This window comes from Triturus cristatus, chromosome 12, assembly GCF_964204655.1.
Source record: "Triturus cristatus chromosome 12, aTriCri1.1, whole genome shotgun sequence".
NCBI lineage: Eukaryota > Metazoa > Chordata > Amphibia > Caudata > Salamandridae > Triturus > Triturus cristatus.
The window spans coordinates 158,001,343-158,018,299 of NC_140595.1; the positions used below are offsets into that span (position 1 = coordinate 158,001,343).

At 46.5% G+C, this 16,957-nt stretch overlaps 1 protein-coding gene across 2 annotated transcripts in view; it reads left to right on the forward strand.

Annotated features, from left to right (window-relative positions):
- The window catches only part of NUDT17 (nudix hydrolase 17), a 185,654-nt gene that overhangs the window by 129,038 nt on the left and 39,659 nt on the right, over positions 1-16,957 (forward strand). For both annotated transcript variants that reach the window (XM_085636933.1, XM_085636932.1), the window contains exon 5: positions 14,025-14,117. In XM_085636933.1, coding sequence (XP_085493059.1) covers positions 14,025-14,117 — 93 coding nt within the window. The remainder of the gene's footprint in view (positions 1-14,024; positions 14,118-16,957) is intronic.

Below are 16,957 nucleotides of genomic sequence, written 5' to 3' on the forward strand. Positions count from 1 at the left end.
AGGCAAAGGAAGGGGATGCACTACAACGTAGATGGCAGGGACAAGCCTTCTACACGGATTATTCAGCTTTCGCTGGACGGGCATTGATTTGGACTAGTCCTAGAGTCCCATTCCAACTCACTAGGCAAAGGGTAGACCCTGAAGGGTGTTGCGTAGTTATCACTGGTAAGCTAGATGGCCAAGATATCACCGTAGGGAGTCTCTATGAGCCGGATGTGGACCAAGCGTCATTCCTGACGTCACCTCCTGGAGTATTGGCACCAGTCCTAGTGGGTTTGGTACCCCTGGGGGGCGTCTACAAATGTATAACAGATGTGGCTCTCGACCACTCACATCCATCTTTGAGAGACTCCCCAGCGTGGAGGTCAGCTAAAGCCCTTAATGAGTGGCGATCTTAGTGGGGCCTAGTTGATTTGTGGCGACTACTCCACCCGGGAGAAAGACATTACTCCTTCTTGTCGCATTTACACAACTTACATGTTCGGTTAGATGCCATATTATGCTCCCCTGACATACATGAACTGGTGAGACATCACACTCCTGGAAGTTAGGGCCGCAATTAAGGCCATGGCTAGGAACAAGACTGCTGGTACGGATGGACTCCGTGTAGTTCCACTCGATGTATGTGGAGGAACTGGGACTCCTTCTAGTGATGTCATACAATGTGGCAAAATATGGGGGTATTCTCCCTGCCACCACGAGGGAGGCATTGGTGGTGTCCCTGCTAAAACCAGGCAAACTGCTGACGCATAGCGCAGAATTCTGGAACTGTATATTAATATACTGCTGAATACAAATAAAAACAAAGTTAAACCTAAAACCAGGCACACCGCCCTTTAATAAAACTGTATACCGACAATCGTCAATGCTAAATATAGACTACAAGATCTTGAGTAAAATCCTGGCCACATAGCTTCTACCACATATGGCGACCCTGGTGCACAGGGATCAGTCCAGGTTTATCCCAGGCCGAAACACGGCCATCAATGTACGGTGGCTCCTGCGCATACTAGAGGCGAGCTCCTATGACAGAGAAGAGGCTGCTGTCTTTGCAGTGGATCTGGAGAAAGCCTTTGATAGCTTAGAGTGGCCCTACTTGTATAGGGTCATTCTGGGCTTCGGGTTGGGAAAGGGGTTCGTAGACTGGGCCAGGCTGCTCTACACAGGCCACAGTGAAAACCGGGCAAATTATTTCTGATTGCTACCAAGTAAATAGAGGCACGAGATAGGGGTGGCCTTTGTCACCCCTCCTCTTCGTACTTGGCATGGATCCCTTGGCTTACCATGCAAGAACGGGGACCCACTACAACGGGTTGGTGGTGCTGGAAGAATGTCACCATATAGCATTATAAGCAGATGATCTCCTACTCTTCCTCCAGTCCGTGAGAGAGCATTATGCCGGAGCAAAGGAGTTGCTCTGACACCTCGGGAGGATCTCGGGCTTACTGGTCAATTGGCAGAAATGATACTTGTTCTCAACCCTGGCGAACAGGGCCTGCCCAGCTAAAATAAATTATATAAAATGGTTGTCTTTCGTACCTTGGGGCGAGGGTATACCACAACTCATCCGATAACTATGAGGGCAACATTGGAAGGCCATAAGGGGGTTGAAAACAAGCATTGCATTCTGGGCTTCCTTGCCTCTATCTGTGAGGGGTAGAATCGCACTACTATAAAGGGTAGCGTTACCATGACTGCTGTACTTCTTTGCTACCCTACAAGTGTGGATCCCAGTAAATATGTTCCATGATATAAGAGCGATAACTATAAGTTTCATTTGGGGATTTGGCAGACGTAGAATGACACTTTCCAAGCTGCCGAGGCCTATTACAGAGGGCGGGCTGTCCCTCCCGGACTTCAAAAGCTATTACCTGGTGGCCCAGCTTCAGTGGCTTGCACAGTGGGAAGCGGGTAGGAGTCAACGGGCAGTGGGCCTGGAACCCCCACATCCCGGATGTCCGACAACTGGCACAGCTGATATTACGGATTCCCTCAGCGAGATCGGTTGGAACTTCGGAGTTTCAGGTACCTTGAAAATGTTGGACTAGATATCTTCAGTGAGCTAGAATAAGGAGACCACTGAAGTTTCTAGTGGAAGTCCCGCGTGGGGGTGACTGGAATGGGCTAAAAGAGTGGACGGCTTCTGGCGTGACTACAATTGGAACACTGTACGAGAAAGGCACACTGCTGCCTTTCGAAGAATTTAAGGAGTGGTATGAACTACAGCATGGGCACTTCCTGCTGCACAGAGCACTCACGACGGCAATCCAAAAACACTGGGGACGGGGATATTGCAACCTCCACTGACAGAGGGGTGCCAATATGTGGTATCATCTGCAGGCAATCACTTGTCTTTACTGTAGGCTATATGGAGAGGGACTCCCCTCCATTAGTTGACCTTCGCACACTCCGGGAGGAAGATTTTGAGACCCCCATAGATGAAAAGGCCTGGGAGGGAATCTTATGCCGAGCTCCTAAAGTCTCCAGAAATGCTTGATTGAAGCTGATTAATCTTTATGTGCTGCATTGAGCGTACATCACACCTGGAAGGATACATTGGTACTTTAGGACGGCAGAGGCTAAATACCCCTGCTGTGGTGAACTAGGAGCAGAATTACTCCACATGTTTTGGAGTTGCCCGGAGTTGAACGCATTCTGGAAAACGATGACAGGCACATTGTCGGAGGTGATAGGATGGGAGGTCCCTTGTAGGCCTGGGCATTGCTTACTCCACCGGTTACCGCACGCACCCAAGAATAAAGTAACAAGTGGCTTTGAGGACCTGGCACAACTCCTGGCAAAGAGGGAGATAGCCCGGAACTGGAAAGGTCAGAGGGGCCCCATTACGGCATGCTGCGATGGGTGGATTACGAAGGAGCAGTAAGATTGACCGAGGCCAGGTGGGGTCAGGGATCTCTTGAGAACACCAGGGAATGGGAAGACCTGGTAGTAGAATTGAAGCAATCAGATGTCCCTGTGACTGTGGGGCAGCTAGACACGCCTTGAGTGCCTGGGCCATGGATAGAATGGGCTCGAACACTGGAATAGCCACCCCCAGAATATGAACACCTGGCTGTCTTCAGGACCCAGGAGACAACAATAAATACTTAGTGTACATCCCCCTACATGTAATAGCTGTTCGATAGCAAAGTGCGATGTCGATATACTGTTGCCAACGTAGTAGTAATGTCCGCCAGGACACGCCAGGGAGGGGGAGAGAGGAAGCGGGAGGGGGGAATGTTTGCTTGAAGTTGTGCTGCACAGAAACTTAGATTATTGTATAAGAATGGATGCCGACTGAAAGGATTTGTTCTGTAAACAATAACATATTGTCTAATAAAAAAAAGAAATCCACACATGAAAGAAAAGCACATAGGAGACAACAATTTGGATTCAAGTATGTTTATATCCCCTAATCTGCTCCGCTAAAAACAGTCATTTATGTTAAAAACTATCGATAAGGGGAGGGTTCCCAGCTAATCCTATTAAGCCTACGTCTCGGATAGAGCAGCCGACTTTGGAACTGGGGATCCACGTTCGAGTCTTGGTGTCGGCTCAGCATTCTGTGATTCAGGATAAATCACTTAATCTTCCAAGGCCTCAAAAAACCCTACATCCCCTTCATGTAATCCCCTAAACCACTGCACACTCTGCTACACACTAAATATCACCCCGCTCCCACCTCCCAGCTCCTCCTCCCTCCCTCTGCCCTCATATGGAGGCCACGTAGCGGCCGCGCAGCGGCCGCTCGCAGCGGGCGCGCCGCAGGCGCGCCCAAGGCGCGCCAAAGGCAAGCACGTCTGCGCCCGTCCGCGCCTGGACCGCGCCCAGTGCCAGGACCCCTGGCCCCCGCCAACGCCAGCCCACACGACGGATCTACGACGCCGCAACCCTCAACGCACTCAATACCGGCCGGAACCCCACCTGCTGCCGGGCCGCCCCGAAACGCTTCCACGGACCCTTCACCTGCACAACTTGCAAGTTCACCTGCCTCCGAACATGCACCGCGCCCGCCAAGCCAAACTCCAGCAGCTACCTCAAGTGCATCCTGCTCAACACCCGCTCCGTCCACAGACACGCCGTCAAACTCTGGAACCTCCTCGACACAACCTCACCAGACATCGCCTTCCTCACTGAAACATGGATGAACGCCTCCTCAGCCCCCGACATCGCCATCGCCATCCCGGATGGATACAAGATCATCAGGAGGGACCGCGTCAACCAGACCGGAGGAGGCATCGCCATCGTCCACAAGAACACCATCCGCATCACGACCGACGCCGACGACACCTACGCCACCGCCGAACACCTCCACTTCCAGATTCACACCAACCCAAAGACGACCCTCAGAGGCACCCTCATCTACAGACCCCCGGGACCACGCACACAATTCAGCGAAGACTTCACGGACTTCATCAGCCCACACGCCCTCCCCTCCGCCGACTACATCCTCCTAGGGGACCTCAACTTCCACCTGGAGAACAACAAGGACTGCAACTCCGTCACCTTGCTGGACAACCTCGCCAACCTCGGACTCAAGCATCTGGTCAACACCCCCACCCACTACGCCGGCCACACGCTTGATCCCGTGTTCTCATCCAGCAAGCACATCGCCTTCAGCCACTCCACCGGACTTCATTGGACCGACCACAGCTGCGTCCACTTCAGCTTCAGAAAAACCACTACCCACCACCACCCGCAACAGGTCCCTCACAGAAGCTGGAGCAAAATCACCGCCGACCAGCTCACCACCTCCCTCAGCCAGAACCCACCTGCCAGCACACCGGACCCCAACGTAGCAGCCCGCAACTTCACGCAGTGGCTGACCGCCTGCGCCGACAACCTCGCACCACTTAAGAACCCTCCCAGCAAACCCAGAAGCAAGAAGGCCCCCTGGTTCACCGGCGAACTCAAGGACTCCAAGAAGACCTGCCGCACCCTCGAGAAAGCCTGGCTCCTCGACCAGACCACTGACAACATGACCGCCCTCAAACACGCCACCCGCAAGCACCACCAGCTCATCCGCACCACCAAGAAGAAATCACTGAAGGATCGACTGGACAACAACGCCCACGACAGCAAGGAACTCTTCAGCATCGTCAAGGAGTTCTCCAACCCCAGCACCGGCAACAACGACATCACCCCCTCACAAGATCTCTGCGACTCCCTCGCCTCGTTCTGCCACCGCAAGATTGCCGACATCCACAACAGCTTCGGCACACCATCCTCGCACCCAACCGTCGAACCAACGCACCCCACCGCCACCCTCCGCACCTGGACCACGGTGACCACCGAAGACACAGCCTGCACGATGAATACCATCCACTCCGGATCTCCGACTGACCCCTGCCCCCACCACGTCTTCAACAAGGCCGCCTCCACCATCGCACCCCAACTCAGAGATGTCATCAACACCTCCTTCGACACCGCCACCTTCCCGGAGAGCTGGAAGCATGCCGAGCTCAACGCCCTACTGAAGAAATCAACAGCAGACCCCACCGACCTCAAAAACTTCCGCCCCATCTCGCTCCTCCCTTTTCCGGCCAAAGTCATCGAGAAGATCGCCAACAGACAGCTTGCCGCCTTCCGCGAGACAAATGGATCCCTCGACCCCTCGCAGTCCGGTTTCAGAGCCAACCACAGCACCGAGACCGCCCTCATCGCAGCCACCGACGACATCCGAGCCCTGCTCGACAACGGGGAAACAGCGGCACTCATCCTCCTGGACCTCTCCGCAGCGTTCGACACTGTCTGCCACCGCACCCATGTCCAACGCCTCAGCAACACCGGCATCCAAGAGAAGGCACTGAACTGGATCATCTCGTTCCTCGCCGGAAGAACACAGAGAGTCCGCCTCCCCCTGTTTCGATCGGAGGCCACCGAAGTCATCTGCGGTGTCCCGCAAGGACCATCACTCAGCCCCACCCTCTTCAACGTCTACATGAGACCTCTCGCTATCATCGCACGCCAACACAACCTCAACATCATCTCCTACGCCGACGACACCCAGATGATCCTCTCCCTCACCAGAGACCCCGACACCGCCAGAACCAGCCTCCACGAAGGGATGAAAGACGTCGCCGAGTGGATGAAGAACAGCCGCCTGAAACTGAACTCAGACAAGACGGAAGTCCTCCTCCTGGGACCATCACCCTCCGCCTGGGACGACTCCTGGTGGCCCCCAGCCCTGGGCACCGCCCCCAAGCCAACAGACCACGCACGCAACCTGGGCTTCATCCTGGACTCCTCCCTCTCGATGACCAGACAAGTCAACGCCGTCTCCTCTTCATGCTTTCACACCCTCCGCATGCTCCGCAAGATCTTCCGATGGATCCCGACCGAAACCAGGAAGACGGTCACCCAGGCCCTCGTCACCAGCCGACTGGACTACGGAAACACCCTCTACGCCGGAACCACAGCCAAGCTACAGAAAAGACTCCAACACATCCAGAACGCCTCCGCCCGACTCATCCTGGACATCCCCCGACGCAGCCACATCTCCGGCCACCTGAGGGACCTGCACTGGCTCCCCGTCAACAAGAGGATCACCTTCAGGCTCCTCACCCACACACACAAGTCTCTTCACGACCTGGGCCCTAAGTACCTCAACGACCGCCTGACCTTCCACACGCCCACCCACCAGCTACGGTCTGCTAGCCTCGCCGCCGTACCACGCATCCGAAGAGCCACCGCCGGAGGCAGATCCTTCTCCTACCTGGCGGCCAAGACATGGAACTCCCTCCCCATCCACCTTCGGCTGACCCAGGACCACTTCGCCTTCAGGAGACAACTCAAAACCTGGCTGTTCGAGCAGTAGCGGACCTCTTCCCCCAAGCGCCTTGAGACCCTTCCGGGTGAGTAGCGCGCTATACAAGTGTCTTGATTGATTGATGGACATTGAAGAGGCAGCCTTAGAATTGTTACAATGACACCTATGAAATCACCACCAAATGGTAAAAGTTGAGTCTTTCCCCACCACACCCTTTGTTGCATTCCAGAGAGATCTGTTTCAGTAGCCATTATTTTCAGCTAGTTTCTAGAACTGTAAGAGACCTCACAGACTATTTATGTATTACCTATTTTAAAAATACGGACACTATCCCACTTAATCTACTGGCTAGAATGCATGCCGAACATTGCCTCAGCCATCTAGGATGGTACATAGGAATTTAATTTGTTTCTCCTCACTCTGAATTCTAAAACCCAAGCAGAGTAATGGCAAGCTGCTCCCCCATCCTGCTATTGTAAAGTGAGTACATCACAAATGCTAAATTATTGGACCTCCTTCAGAAAATAATCATTATCTACATAAGGTTTCACTAATAAAAGCCATAACTAATATTTCATATCCACAAATAAGGCAACTCAAGACTACCAAACCTTACCAATAGAAGGACTATTTCAATCACAATGTAGAGCAATTCGTCTTCCGTCAGGTCTATAGGCACTCTCTTCTTGTCTCTCCCACCTTTTCGCCTCACAGCTTTAAAGGCAGTACTCTGTGCAAAAGAAGCATTCATTTCAAAGAGTGCAAATAATATATGTGTACATAACACCAGTAACAGAATCGCTCAAAAGGCTACTACTGGAATTTTCATTGCACCTTCAAAACGGCATGAATGTCCACATAGCCATCCAAACCAACTTCCCCAAACACCTAGCAAATAAATCTGTTCAAGAAAAGATCCATTCTGACCCATACATACACTGTCATACCCCTAAGATATGGACCGACAGCCCAAGAGTACTCAGGTTGATACTTATTTTCACGTCTTTCTGTGGCGGTGTGAAGGCGTAACTGTTTTGTAAACATCTGCAAATCAGCTAAGATGCCCTAAAAAGTGCATCTTTTTTTCTCAATCATGTATCTGGTTGGGACCCTGCCTCAGTTTATTTCACATGCTCTTGTACTCACTCATAAACATGCTTTCTTTACCCTTGCTTTTTCTACCATTCACCACACTGTTCCATTTAGGGATATGGCCTTCACATAATTTATATTCTGCTACAGTTGTATTTGTGTTATATTGTTTGCCACAAACATTGTGGTCGCTCGAGCTCCTGACTATTGAAAACATATTTATCTTACTGTGTGGACGCTATTTTATTATTTGTTGTACTTTGCACCATAGGAAAACATGAATACAAAAATTAGATGGAACACTGTACAATGTAGCTTGTTAAGACAGTGATTTATAACTTGAGAACTTAAAGCACATTAATAGATGAACATTAAAAATGTCCCCAGTTAACCAACCCTAACAGCATTTTCGAATTCCTTCATTCCAAGTTCTTCCTGAGTCATGTTGTAAACTAGCCTGAAAATAAGTAAACATAGTTGTCCTGCTGTGCATTTTTGCCTTTTCTCATCTGATCTCTCCCCCACCACAGCTGATTTGCAGGCATTATAGAGAATGGCCTGCATTTATAACAAGTCCCCTGCTACCAAAAGATCACTTCATTGCCTTTTAAAACCTTCATGGACTTGAAGTTGTGTATTTCAGTAGAAAGCATGTTCCGGAGGCGTGTACTATGAATGGCAAATGCACTACACCCTTGGGAGGTACATTTGAATTGCAGGATTCTTAGAAGATCACAGTTATAAATTACATTACTTTTGTGATATTTTCCTTAACCAGTGAGCCAGTAAAGTGAGCTTCTTTGAAAAGTGCCCCATCAAACCCTCCCCCCCCGAGACTACCAAAAATGTCACTCCTTGTGCAGTAGTTCATGAGTACACGTTCCCCCCCCCCCCCCCCGGCTCTTGTGTTTAAGGGGATCTGGCATCCTGGATTGAAGACATTGTGGAAAGTCACGCTACGAGCAGGAGCCTCCAACCCATGAGCCAATATAGAGTGGAATAAAGAGTTTTAGAGAGAATTGAGCATCACAGGTGAGGTGTTGGGAAGTGTATCAGTATGTCTCATATAGATAAGCAAACGTATGCAAAGTAGGAGAATGTAGTAGGACAGAATCTTAAAGTCTCTGGCTTTTAGTGCCTGAGGGTGCCAAATGATTGCCATCTTAACCCTGCCGAGACTGTGACAAATTCACAAGAGGTATGTTGGCAATTGTGATAATGCATCCCTGTTTCATTTACATTTTTATTTTCCTGGCTTTGTCTTGTGATTACTTTTGCCTGATATTGTCAGGAAAGGAGAGGGAGGCCAAACTAGGTAGCATATTACAGCCAAAACCTAGGTTTTCAGTTTAAAATTGTCTAGTCAAATGGCTGATGCTAGCAATACATGTCTGGCTCCTGGAAAGAATTGTCAGTAAGACATGCACTATTCTAATATTCTTGGAGAGTTGGATATACACCAGTGTTGGATATACATCAGTGTTGTATTGGACGTGGACAGCCTGAGTTTTAAAAACAGTGGAAGGTAGATGTTGTTTAAAATAGGTAAGATATAACAACCATGAGGGTCTCCAGAGGTGAACCTCAGCTGCACCAACCGCCACTCTTTTGCTGCTTTGTTTATTTAACTGCTGCCTTCGATAAGGTTGACAGACAACTGTTGTGGAAGAAACTAGTGAACTGGGGCATTCCATCTTCAGTTCTAAAAGCCATAATGTCCCTCCATTCAGAAACCTGGGTACAGGTGAAAACCGCCCCCACGTCTATCTCGGCAAAGATCTGCAGTACCGGTGGTTTGAAACAAAGTTGTGTGCTTGCTCCCCTCCTTTTCAACCTGTATACCGCCGATCTGGGAAAAGCTCTCGTCAACCGATGCCTGGCCCCTCCTCAACTAGGCAATCGTCCTTTACACATTCTTCAGTATGCAGATGACATAGTCATCATGGATCACACCAAAGTGGGCCTCCAATGAGCTTTGACCAGTTTCCATGAATACTGCACATCCAACCACCTTACTATCATCTCAACTCAGATAAGACCAAGATCATAGTAATAGGCCGGCAAAAACACAGAAAACTTATCACATGCACAATTGGCTCCAGGATAATTAACACAGTGCAGAAATATAAGTACATGGGGATATGGCTCACAGAAACAGCAAGATCCACTGCTCATAAAAAAGATCTGATTAATAAATCGACGGCCATAACGTATCGTTTAACCCCTTGTGTGCCACGCCCTTTCCCCGCCCTGTGCCGGGCGTTGCATTAGCGGGCGGGGTTCATGACGAGCTGGACTCGTCATGGGCACAGCGCAACCGCGGCCCATGACGAGTCCAGCTCGTCATGGGCACACAAGGGGTTAATAAAATTGAACAACAAGTTAAATAGTCCGTCAGCAGAGGCCATTAGAAAGGTCACTCAAGCCTCTCTTCTCCCAGCACTCGTATGGGCATCAAGTGTTCCCTGGCGCTTATTCAGAAACCCTAGAGCGCGCTCAGTGTGTGGCCTACAAAATATTTTTTCAAATACCAAAATACCTCTTGAGGGCGAGACTAAGGTTGGAGCTCAGGTTAGTTAAACAATCACTAACCCTTGAGGCCGACTTCTTAAAATACTACATTCAAATCTTAAAATCTCTGGGGGATACCTTAAAAAGCTGCCTCGGAGACGCATTTGAAAAAACTGGATCGCCATGTAATAAGCAGCTCATGAAAGCCATGGTCTCCATTGAAGTAAACAAATCAGCACTCGCTCTGCCTTGCATTTCTTACACTACCTGGAAAACGCGTATCAATAAACAAGTCCAACAAGTTTCATTCCAGCAAGATCAGGCAACATTAACAACATCACCCTTCCTTATACCGCTGAATGATTCATATCTAATAAATAAACCTCAGCCTTATCTATCTGCCCTGCTTAACCCTAAGGCCAGGAGAGGGATTATGTACATGCGACTGCTGGTACTCCCAATTACGGACTTTAGTCGGGCTTTGGCAAACCAAAACACAGGAGGAGCATGCCGCCTGTGTGAATGCAAACGAGAATCATGGCTACACCTCCTGTGCTGCTGCCCGACCTTAGCAACTGAAAGGAGGATCCTTCTTAGAGATCTTTGCTTGAGAGAAAAAGTAACCACCTGCCAGGAGGCCTCTGCATTATGCTTCACACAAATAGAACCTTCTATCCTGGCACGCTGGGGAAGATTTGTACGAACTATCAGGGGTGCTATGTACCCTGACTTGGCATCACGACCTAGCCCTCGAACTGTCCAAACGCTGATACTGGATTATTTTAAACAAAGGCCCGCAAAAGAATATTCCCCTACACAGTCGCAAAGCACAAGCACTTGACAAGAAAAAGAGCATCAGCGAAAAGAACAGAACTCAAAGTAGCCTTGGTAACTTGAAGGAGCTAGTAGGGTGACATTCTCTTATGGGATTAGCCAAAAGGCAACACCCAATTGAAAATATGATAAGCCCCTAGACAAACGCTGGCATCTAACTTTTGCACTTTCCATATTACTTTTTACTTCTATGAATTGTGATGTCCTTTTTTGATGTTTTATTGTAATGCAATGGTTTTAATTACCTTATGCAACCAAATAAACGAATTACAGAGGTGAATGGGCTGAAGATGGCTGTTGGAATTATGACAAAAAGCAATGAACCATTTTAAGAGGTTTTATTTGGCTTGCGGCTTCATGGATAGTGTATCTAAAAGTGGTGTGATCCACTATGTTGAATATCTTAGGGAGGTGATGCATAGGAAATAAAAAGCTTGTCCCCTCGTCCACAATTCTCAGGGCATTATCTCAAGGGTCTTCAGGAGGGATTATACCCTATGTTTAAGCCTTAAACTAGATTACTAGAATAAATAGTGGGCAGAGAAGAGTTTTTTTCCACAGCAGATTGTAGTTGGAATGCTGCTGCCTTCTCCTGAATCATAGCAATGATAGGCATTCTGGTGATGGATAGAAGTTTAGACAGGATAGTTGAATCTAAACAATTTTCTATAATGGCACTGCTTGTTCCTTTTATAACACTGCATGGATGCATCCTTCTGCTAGGGAAGTGTTTAAGAGAGAACTGATGGAGGTGTTAAAGCTGCTGCAAAGTTTTTCAGCAGCTAGGTGAGTGGACGCTTCACTCCTGGATCCAGAGGCTTGTGGATGCATAAAATGGCCTCGGTAGAGTCAGGGCTCAGAGGAGATCTGGAATTAAGACAATAATCCGTCTTTTGACGAATTGCTAAAATGAAGCCTGACAAAACTTCAGTTTAGAGAAAAGTTAAAATGATGAGCTACCTTTTCCACGAAAATAATGTTTCAGTGGAAAAACAGGATTGTTTTTTTAAAGGACAGCCTGATAAAGAAGTAAGAGTAAAGAGGGTATAGATGGGTGTTTATACAGGATGGTGGGAGGCATTGGTGTGAAAGGGGTTCAGGGGCTTGTTAAAAAGAGAGTAAAGTGGACGTGGAGTAAGGGGTTTGAAAGAAGGAAGTACAATGGGAAGCGTAATAAGTAGTTTGTAAATTAAATGGGAGTAATCCAGGAAGTGGTGTAAGTGGTTTTTTAATGTAAAGTTGGGACAAAGGAGCTTGTAACAAAAAAGGAGTAATAGTTTACAATAAAGGGAGTAAAGTGAGAGAAGGAGTAGGGGGTCAAAAAGGGAGTAAGGGATAATTAAGTCTAAGGGATGTATAAAACGAATTTCTGTTAAGTTGTAGGGAAGTAAGAGGTTTGAAAAAAGGAAGTTAAGTGGGATTTGGAGTAAAGGTTGTTTTCTTAAATCATGAGTAAACCTGGATGGGAAGTAAGGGGTTTGTTTAGAGATAGATAAAGGCAGAAGGGGAGTAAGAGCTGTTTAAAATGAGAGAATACTGGAGTGATGGTAGATGCACACCAATATGATGAACCAAAATTAAATGGGTAAACTTGTTTAGCATGCAACCAGGGTATCGCTTTCTGATCAACCAGCGTGGAAGTCAAGTAGAAATGGGAAGCGTTATCCGGTCAGGTAACGTTCCCCGATTGCACAGCCAGGCTCCGATAAGGAGTTAATCCAATAGTATTCAATTAATGAACAACGATGATCATCAGGATGGTGTTTATTCAACACTTGAAATTAAATTCAAATTCTTTCAAATAAAGTGGTCATCGCAACCAAATGGTAGCTCAAACCCAATGCTTTTCGGGCGAACCCTTCATCAGGGGATATTATGTTGGGACTCGGACGTCTATCATAGTTCCCGTGTTCACAAACAAATGCAAATCGCGAATCAAGACAGTGTTTGCCCCTGGTAAATCTGCCAAAATTTGCCAGGGGGAAATCTATGGGTGTCAGCGTGTTGCTCCCCTAAAACTTGGGTTAGGGGCTATGTACCACAAAAAGTGCAGCCCCCTGCAAAGTTAGATTTTATTGAGTACTGTAAGGATTGCACCAAACACAAGGCCACTAGTAATGCTGACCATTCTGTGCTTTTTATTATAGTTCCAAGGTTCATTTTCACACTGAATAAGAAGAGTGATGATTCATGCTGAATCGTAAAGATATTGAATCCTAGTGGCTGAAAGAAACATGCTAATCACTCCTCTTCGGGACTAAACGTTTGAATTGAACCATTCTCACAGTTTCATCCTCTCTCCCTTTATCTTTTTTTGCTCCTACCTTGCCTTTCTACCTCACTCCCTATGTTTTCCTCTCTAGCTCAGAGGTTCCTTCTTCATGATAAATGAACTACTCTTGCACCTGAACTGTTATATGTGCACATGGCATTCCTCGCATTTGGTTTGTTAGGTTATAAACCATTCCGACATCGCAATGGTAGAGTAGTCCTATATAAAACAAATTATAAAATATATAAATCGCATATTTACCCCATGTCTCAATCCCCTTTTCTGTTAAAATTAGAATCCCTTTGAATGGGCAATGACGTCATTAAGCTTGGAATAAAAAGGCAGGACATTAACAATACTTCTGCATCAAACAGACTAATTGTATTTTTAGGGCCTTTGGCCTGTCATATCTCTCTTTTCCTCGTTAGCTAGATGCCCACATATCCTCCTATTTATCTCTTTAGTTTATATTTATTTTTCAGAGCTGTGTGCTACATGTAGAGATTGTGTCACCTATGTGTCAAAGATCCTTTTTTCTCTTCACAGATTGTTGATGCAGGACTCCGAGAGCTGAAGGAAGAGACCGGCTTACAGTTAAAGGATGGCGAATTCTCATGGAGAATCCTGGGTCTCTGGGAGGTGAGGGTGACGAAGCTTATGAGGATGCAGAGAAAGCGTCAGATCGCATCACAATGTAACCTTAATTGTCTCAGTGACTAGCACTTTTAAATTATCGACAGTCGCAATAAAAGTCTCTTCTAAGTATCGGGCACACACCGCAAGTGAATTCAAGGAAATCTTTCAAGTTTGTAATCCTTGTTCTCCTGATGGTGACCCAAAACAATTTAGAATGTTCAAAATATATATTAAAGAAACAGGTACAATTGGCCAAATATTTTCTAGATTTGATAAGCTGCAACATGACTGAACTTTATAATATAATCATTGCTGGCAGTTTCCTTCTGACATTAATTTCCTAAAATGAAGCTTGTGAGGAATGAGCAAATAGGCCCCTGACTTACAGTATGTGGTAGTTATTTGATTAACAGAACAGGTTACTCCATTTATTACTTTAATTTAGTTGTGTTGCTGTCTTGTTAAATGGTCTAGTGGTGGATTTTACTATTTCTTAGGTTTTGTTCTCTGTGATATTTTGGGCTCACTTTCGTTCATTACCTATGCATCAAGGTGGAATGTAGTGTATGCCCTTGCAGCGGTACCTGTCGTGTAATTGTGATCATCCAGATCAGTCTTGCACCTCCTAGATGGTGGTAGAATGGCTGGTGCGTTTTCTGGCTTCCTCATGGAGCACTACTAGTCTGAGGTACTACAGCCTCTTGATTAACTCCCTCCAATGTTGGGAGTGTTGGGCTTTTTCCTAGGAATGCAGAGAGCCAACAACACAACTTCTGGGTCAGAACAAGCTCTTCAAGTAGTTGTGTGCCGCAGTGCCAGAACTAAAGCCGTCTTAGCGCTATTATACTAGTATTTGTGTTGGGCCGCCTTTGCTGGTATTGTAATATAGATCTAGTAACACAGCTTGGGGAATCTGCATGTGACATGCTCTCACAAATTATTATTACATTTCAGAGGATGGCCTTTGTGTGTTTACTGCTAAGCTGACCTTCCATTGTCCTCAGCATTTGGTATATATTAGCCATAGGATATGGATGTATAGGAATTACTGGAAAAACTGAGACATCACATTGGACAAAACCAAATTATCACAAAACAATTTTAAGGAAAGACCTTTTTGAGAAAATATAAATAAATCGAAAATTAAAGGAAACATTTTAAAGGAAAAAAGGTTTATGGAAAATCCAAAACAACAATAATTTGGGTAGAGTTTAGTGGAGGTGAAGGACTTTTAGTGTTCGTGAATGGGTGGAGTTTAGGGGTGGTTAGAGGTTTTAAGGGCCCGGAATATGTGAAGTTTATGGACCTAAAGAGTTCTAGGGTTCAGGATTCGGTGGAGTTTAGGGTGTTAGGTAGTATTAAAGATTCTTGAATGGGTGGAGTTTAGCTGTAGAAAGGGGTTTTTAGGGTTCAGGAATGGATGGTGTTTATGGGTGTGAAGGCTTTTAGGGTTCAGGGATAGCTGGAGTTTAGGCGTAGAAAGAGGTTTTAGGCTTCAGGGATGGGTGGAGTTTATAGGTCAAGGATGGGTGTGATTTCTGTGCAGTGAGAGGTTTTTATGATTCAGAAATGGGTTGAGTACAGGGATAGCAATGGCTTTTAGGGATGGGTGGAGTTTACAGGTAGACAGGGCTTTTACGGTTTAGGGATGGGTGAAGTTCAGATGGGGTGAGTTTTTAGGGGGCAGAAATGGATGGTTTTTAGGGCTTTGAAGGGGGGTCAGGGACTGATGAGTGTATGGGAATTGTGATTTCAATAAATAAAGCACCCTAATTAATAGAGGTTTGACAGTGTTAAAGATATACATCCAAAATAATGTCCACTGAAATAAAGCACTGAAATAAATTCCCCTGACAAAAATGTTTCCTAAAGTCAGACCTGCAGGCATTGCATCTATACCTAAGAAAATAAGTACGCAGAACCCAGTTTTAAAAAGAAAATAAATTCTACACATTAGTGTGCCATTCATCCTTCAAATTTCCATTTAACAGTTTAGGTTAAATAGTTTCTCACTAATGGTATTCCAAAAAATCACATGCACCTGTATTATAACCTAGGGCTATAGATGTTTCCTTTCCATATTAAATGTTCTTTGTGTTCCTCCCACGCTCTTCATCAAAGACTTCCAATGGGAGAAAGAAGGCTTTTCTGATGTGGGCAGACATTGCCTGCCTTCTCTCTAACTGAGATAAACCAGTAATCCTGATACATGTGAAACACTAAAGTAGACAGAAAAAATAGCTGAATGTTATTATCCTAGATTATTATGCAAAGCTGAGAATATCCCCTTTTCTTCACTGATATCAAACAACAAGCTACACATGTTGGCCACCCTTTTGATGGGCAACTTGATGATTATATTATGGGAGATATATATATATATATATATATATATATATATTACCTACTGGCGGTCGCCAGTAGGTAGTTATAGTTAGGACCCCTTTTCCATAGGAAAACCTCAACATTCTATTTTGAATAACTTTGGCGCCGGTCGATGAATCCTCGCGAATTTCTCAAAATAGGTGGGGCGCTACGCTCTGCTCCTACCCTGAAAGTCTCGGGGGGATCCGTCAAGCGGGGGCTGAGATAAAAGGGGGGTCCCAAAACGCGTTTTTCCCATGCATTTTTCCATAGGACCTTTAGAACGAGCTACAGCCCGAACGGCTGAACAGAATTACTCGAAATTTGGCAGAGAGGTAGTCCCTAGGTCAAGGAAGTGCCTTTTGTAGGTTTGGTGTAAATCTGTTCAGTAGATTCTGAGAAAATAGCCTTTAAATCAATATATATATCTGAGCCCGCTTACGGTACGCTTACCGTACGCTTACCGTAAGCGTACGGTG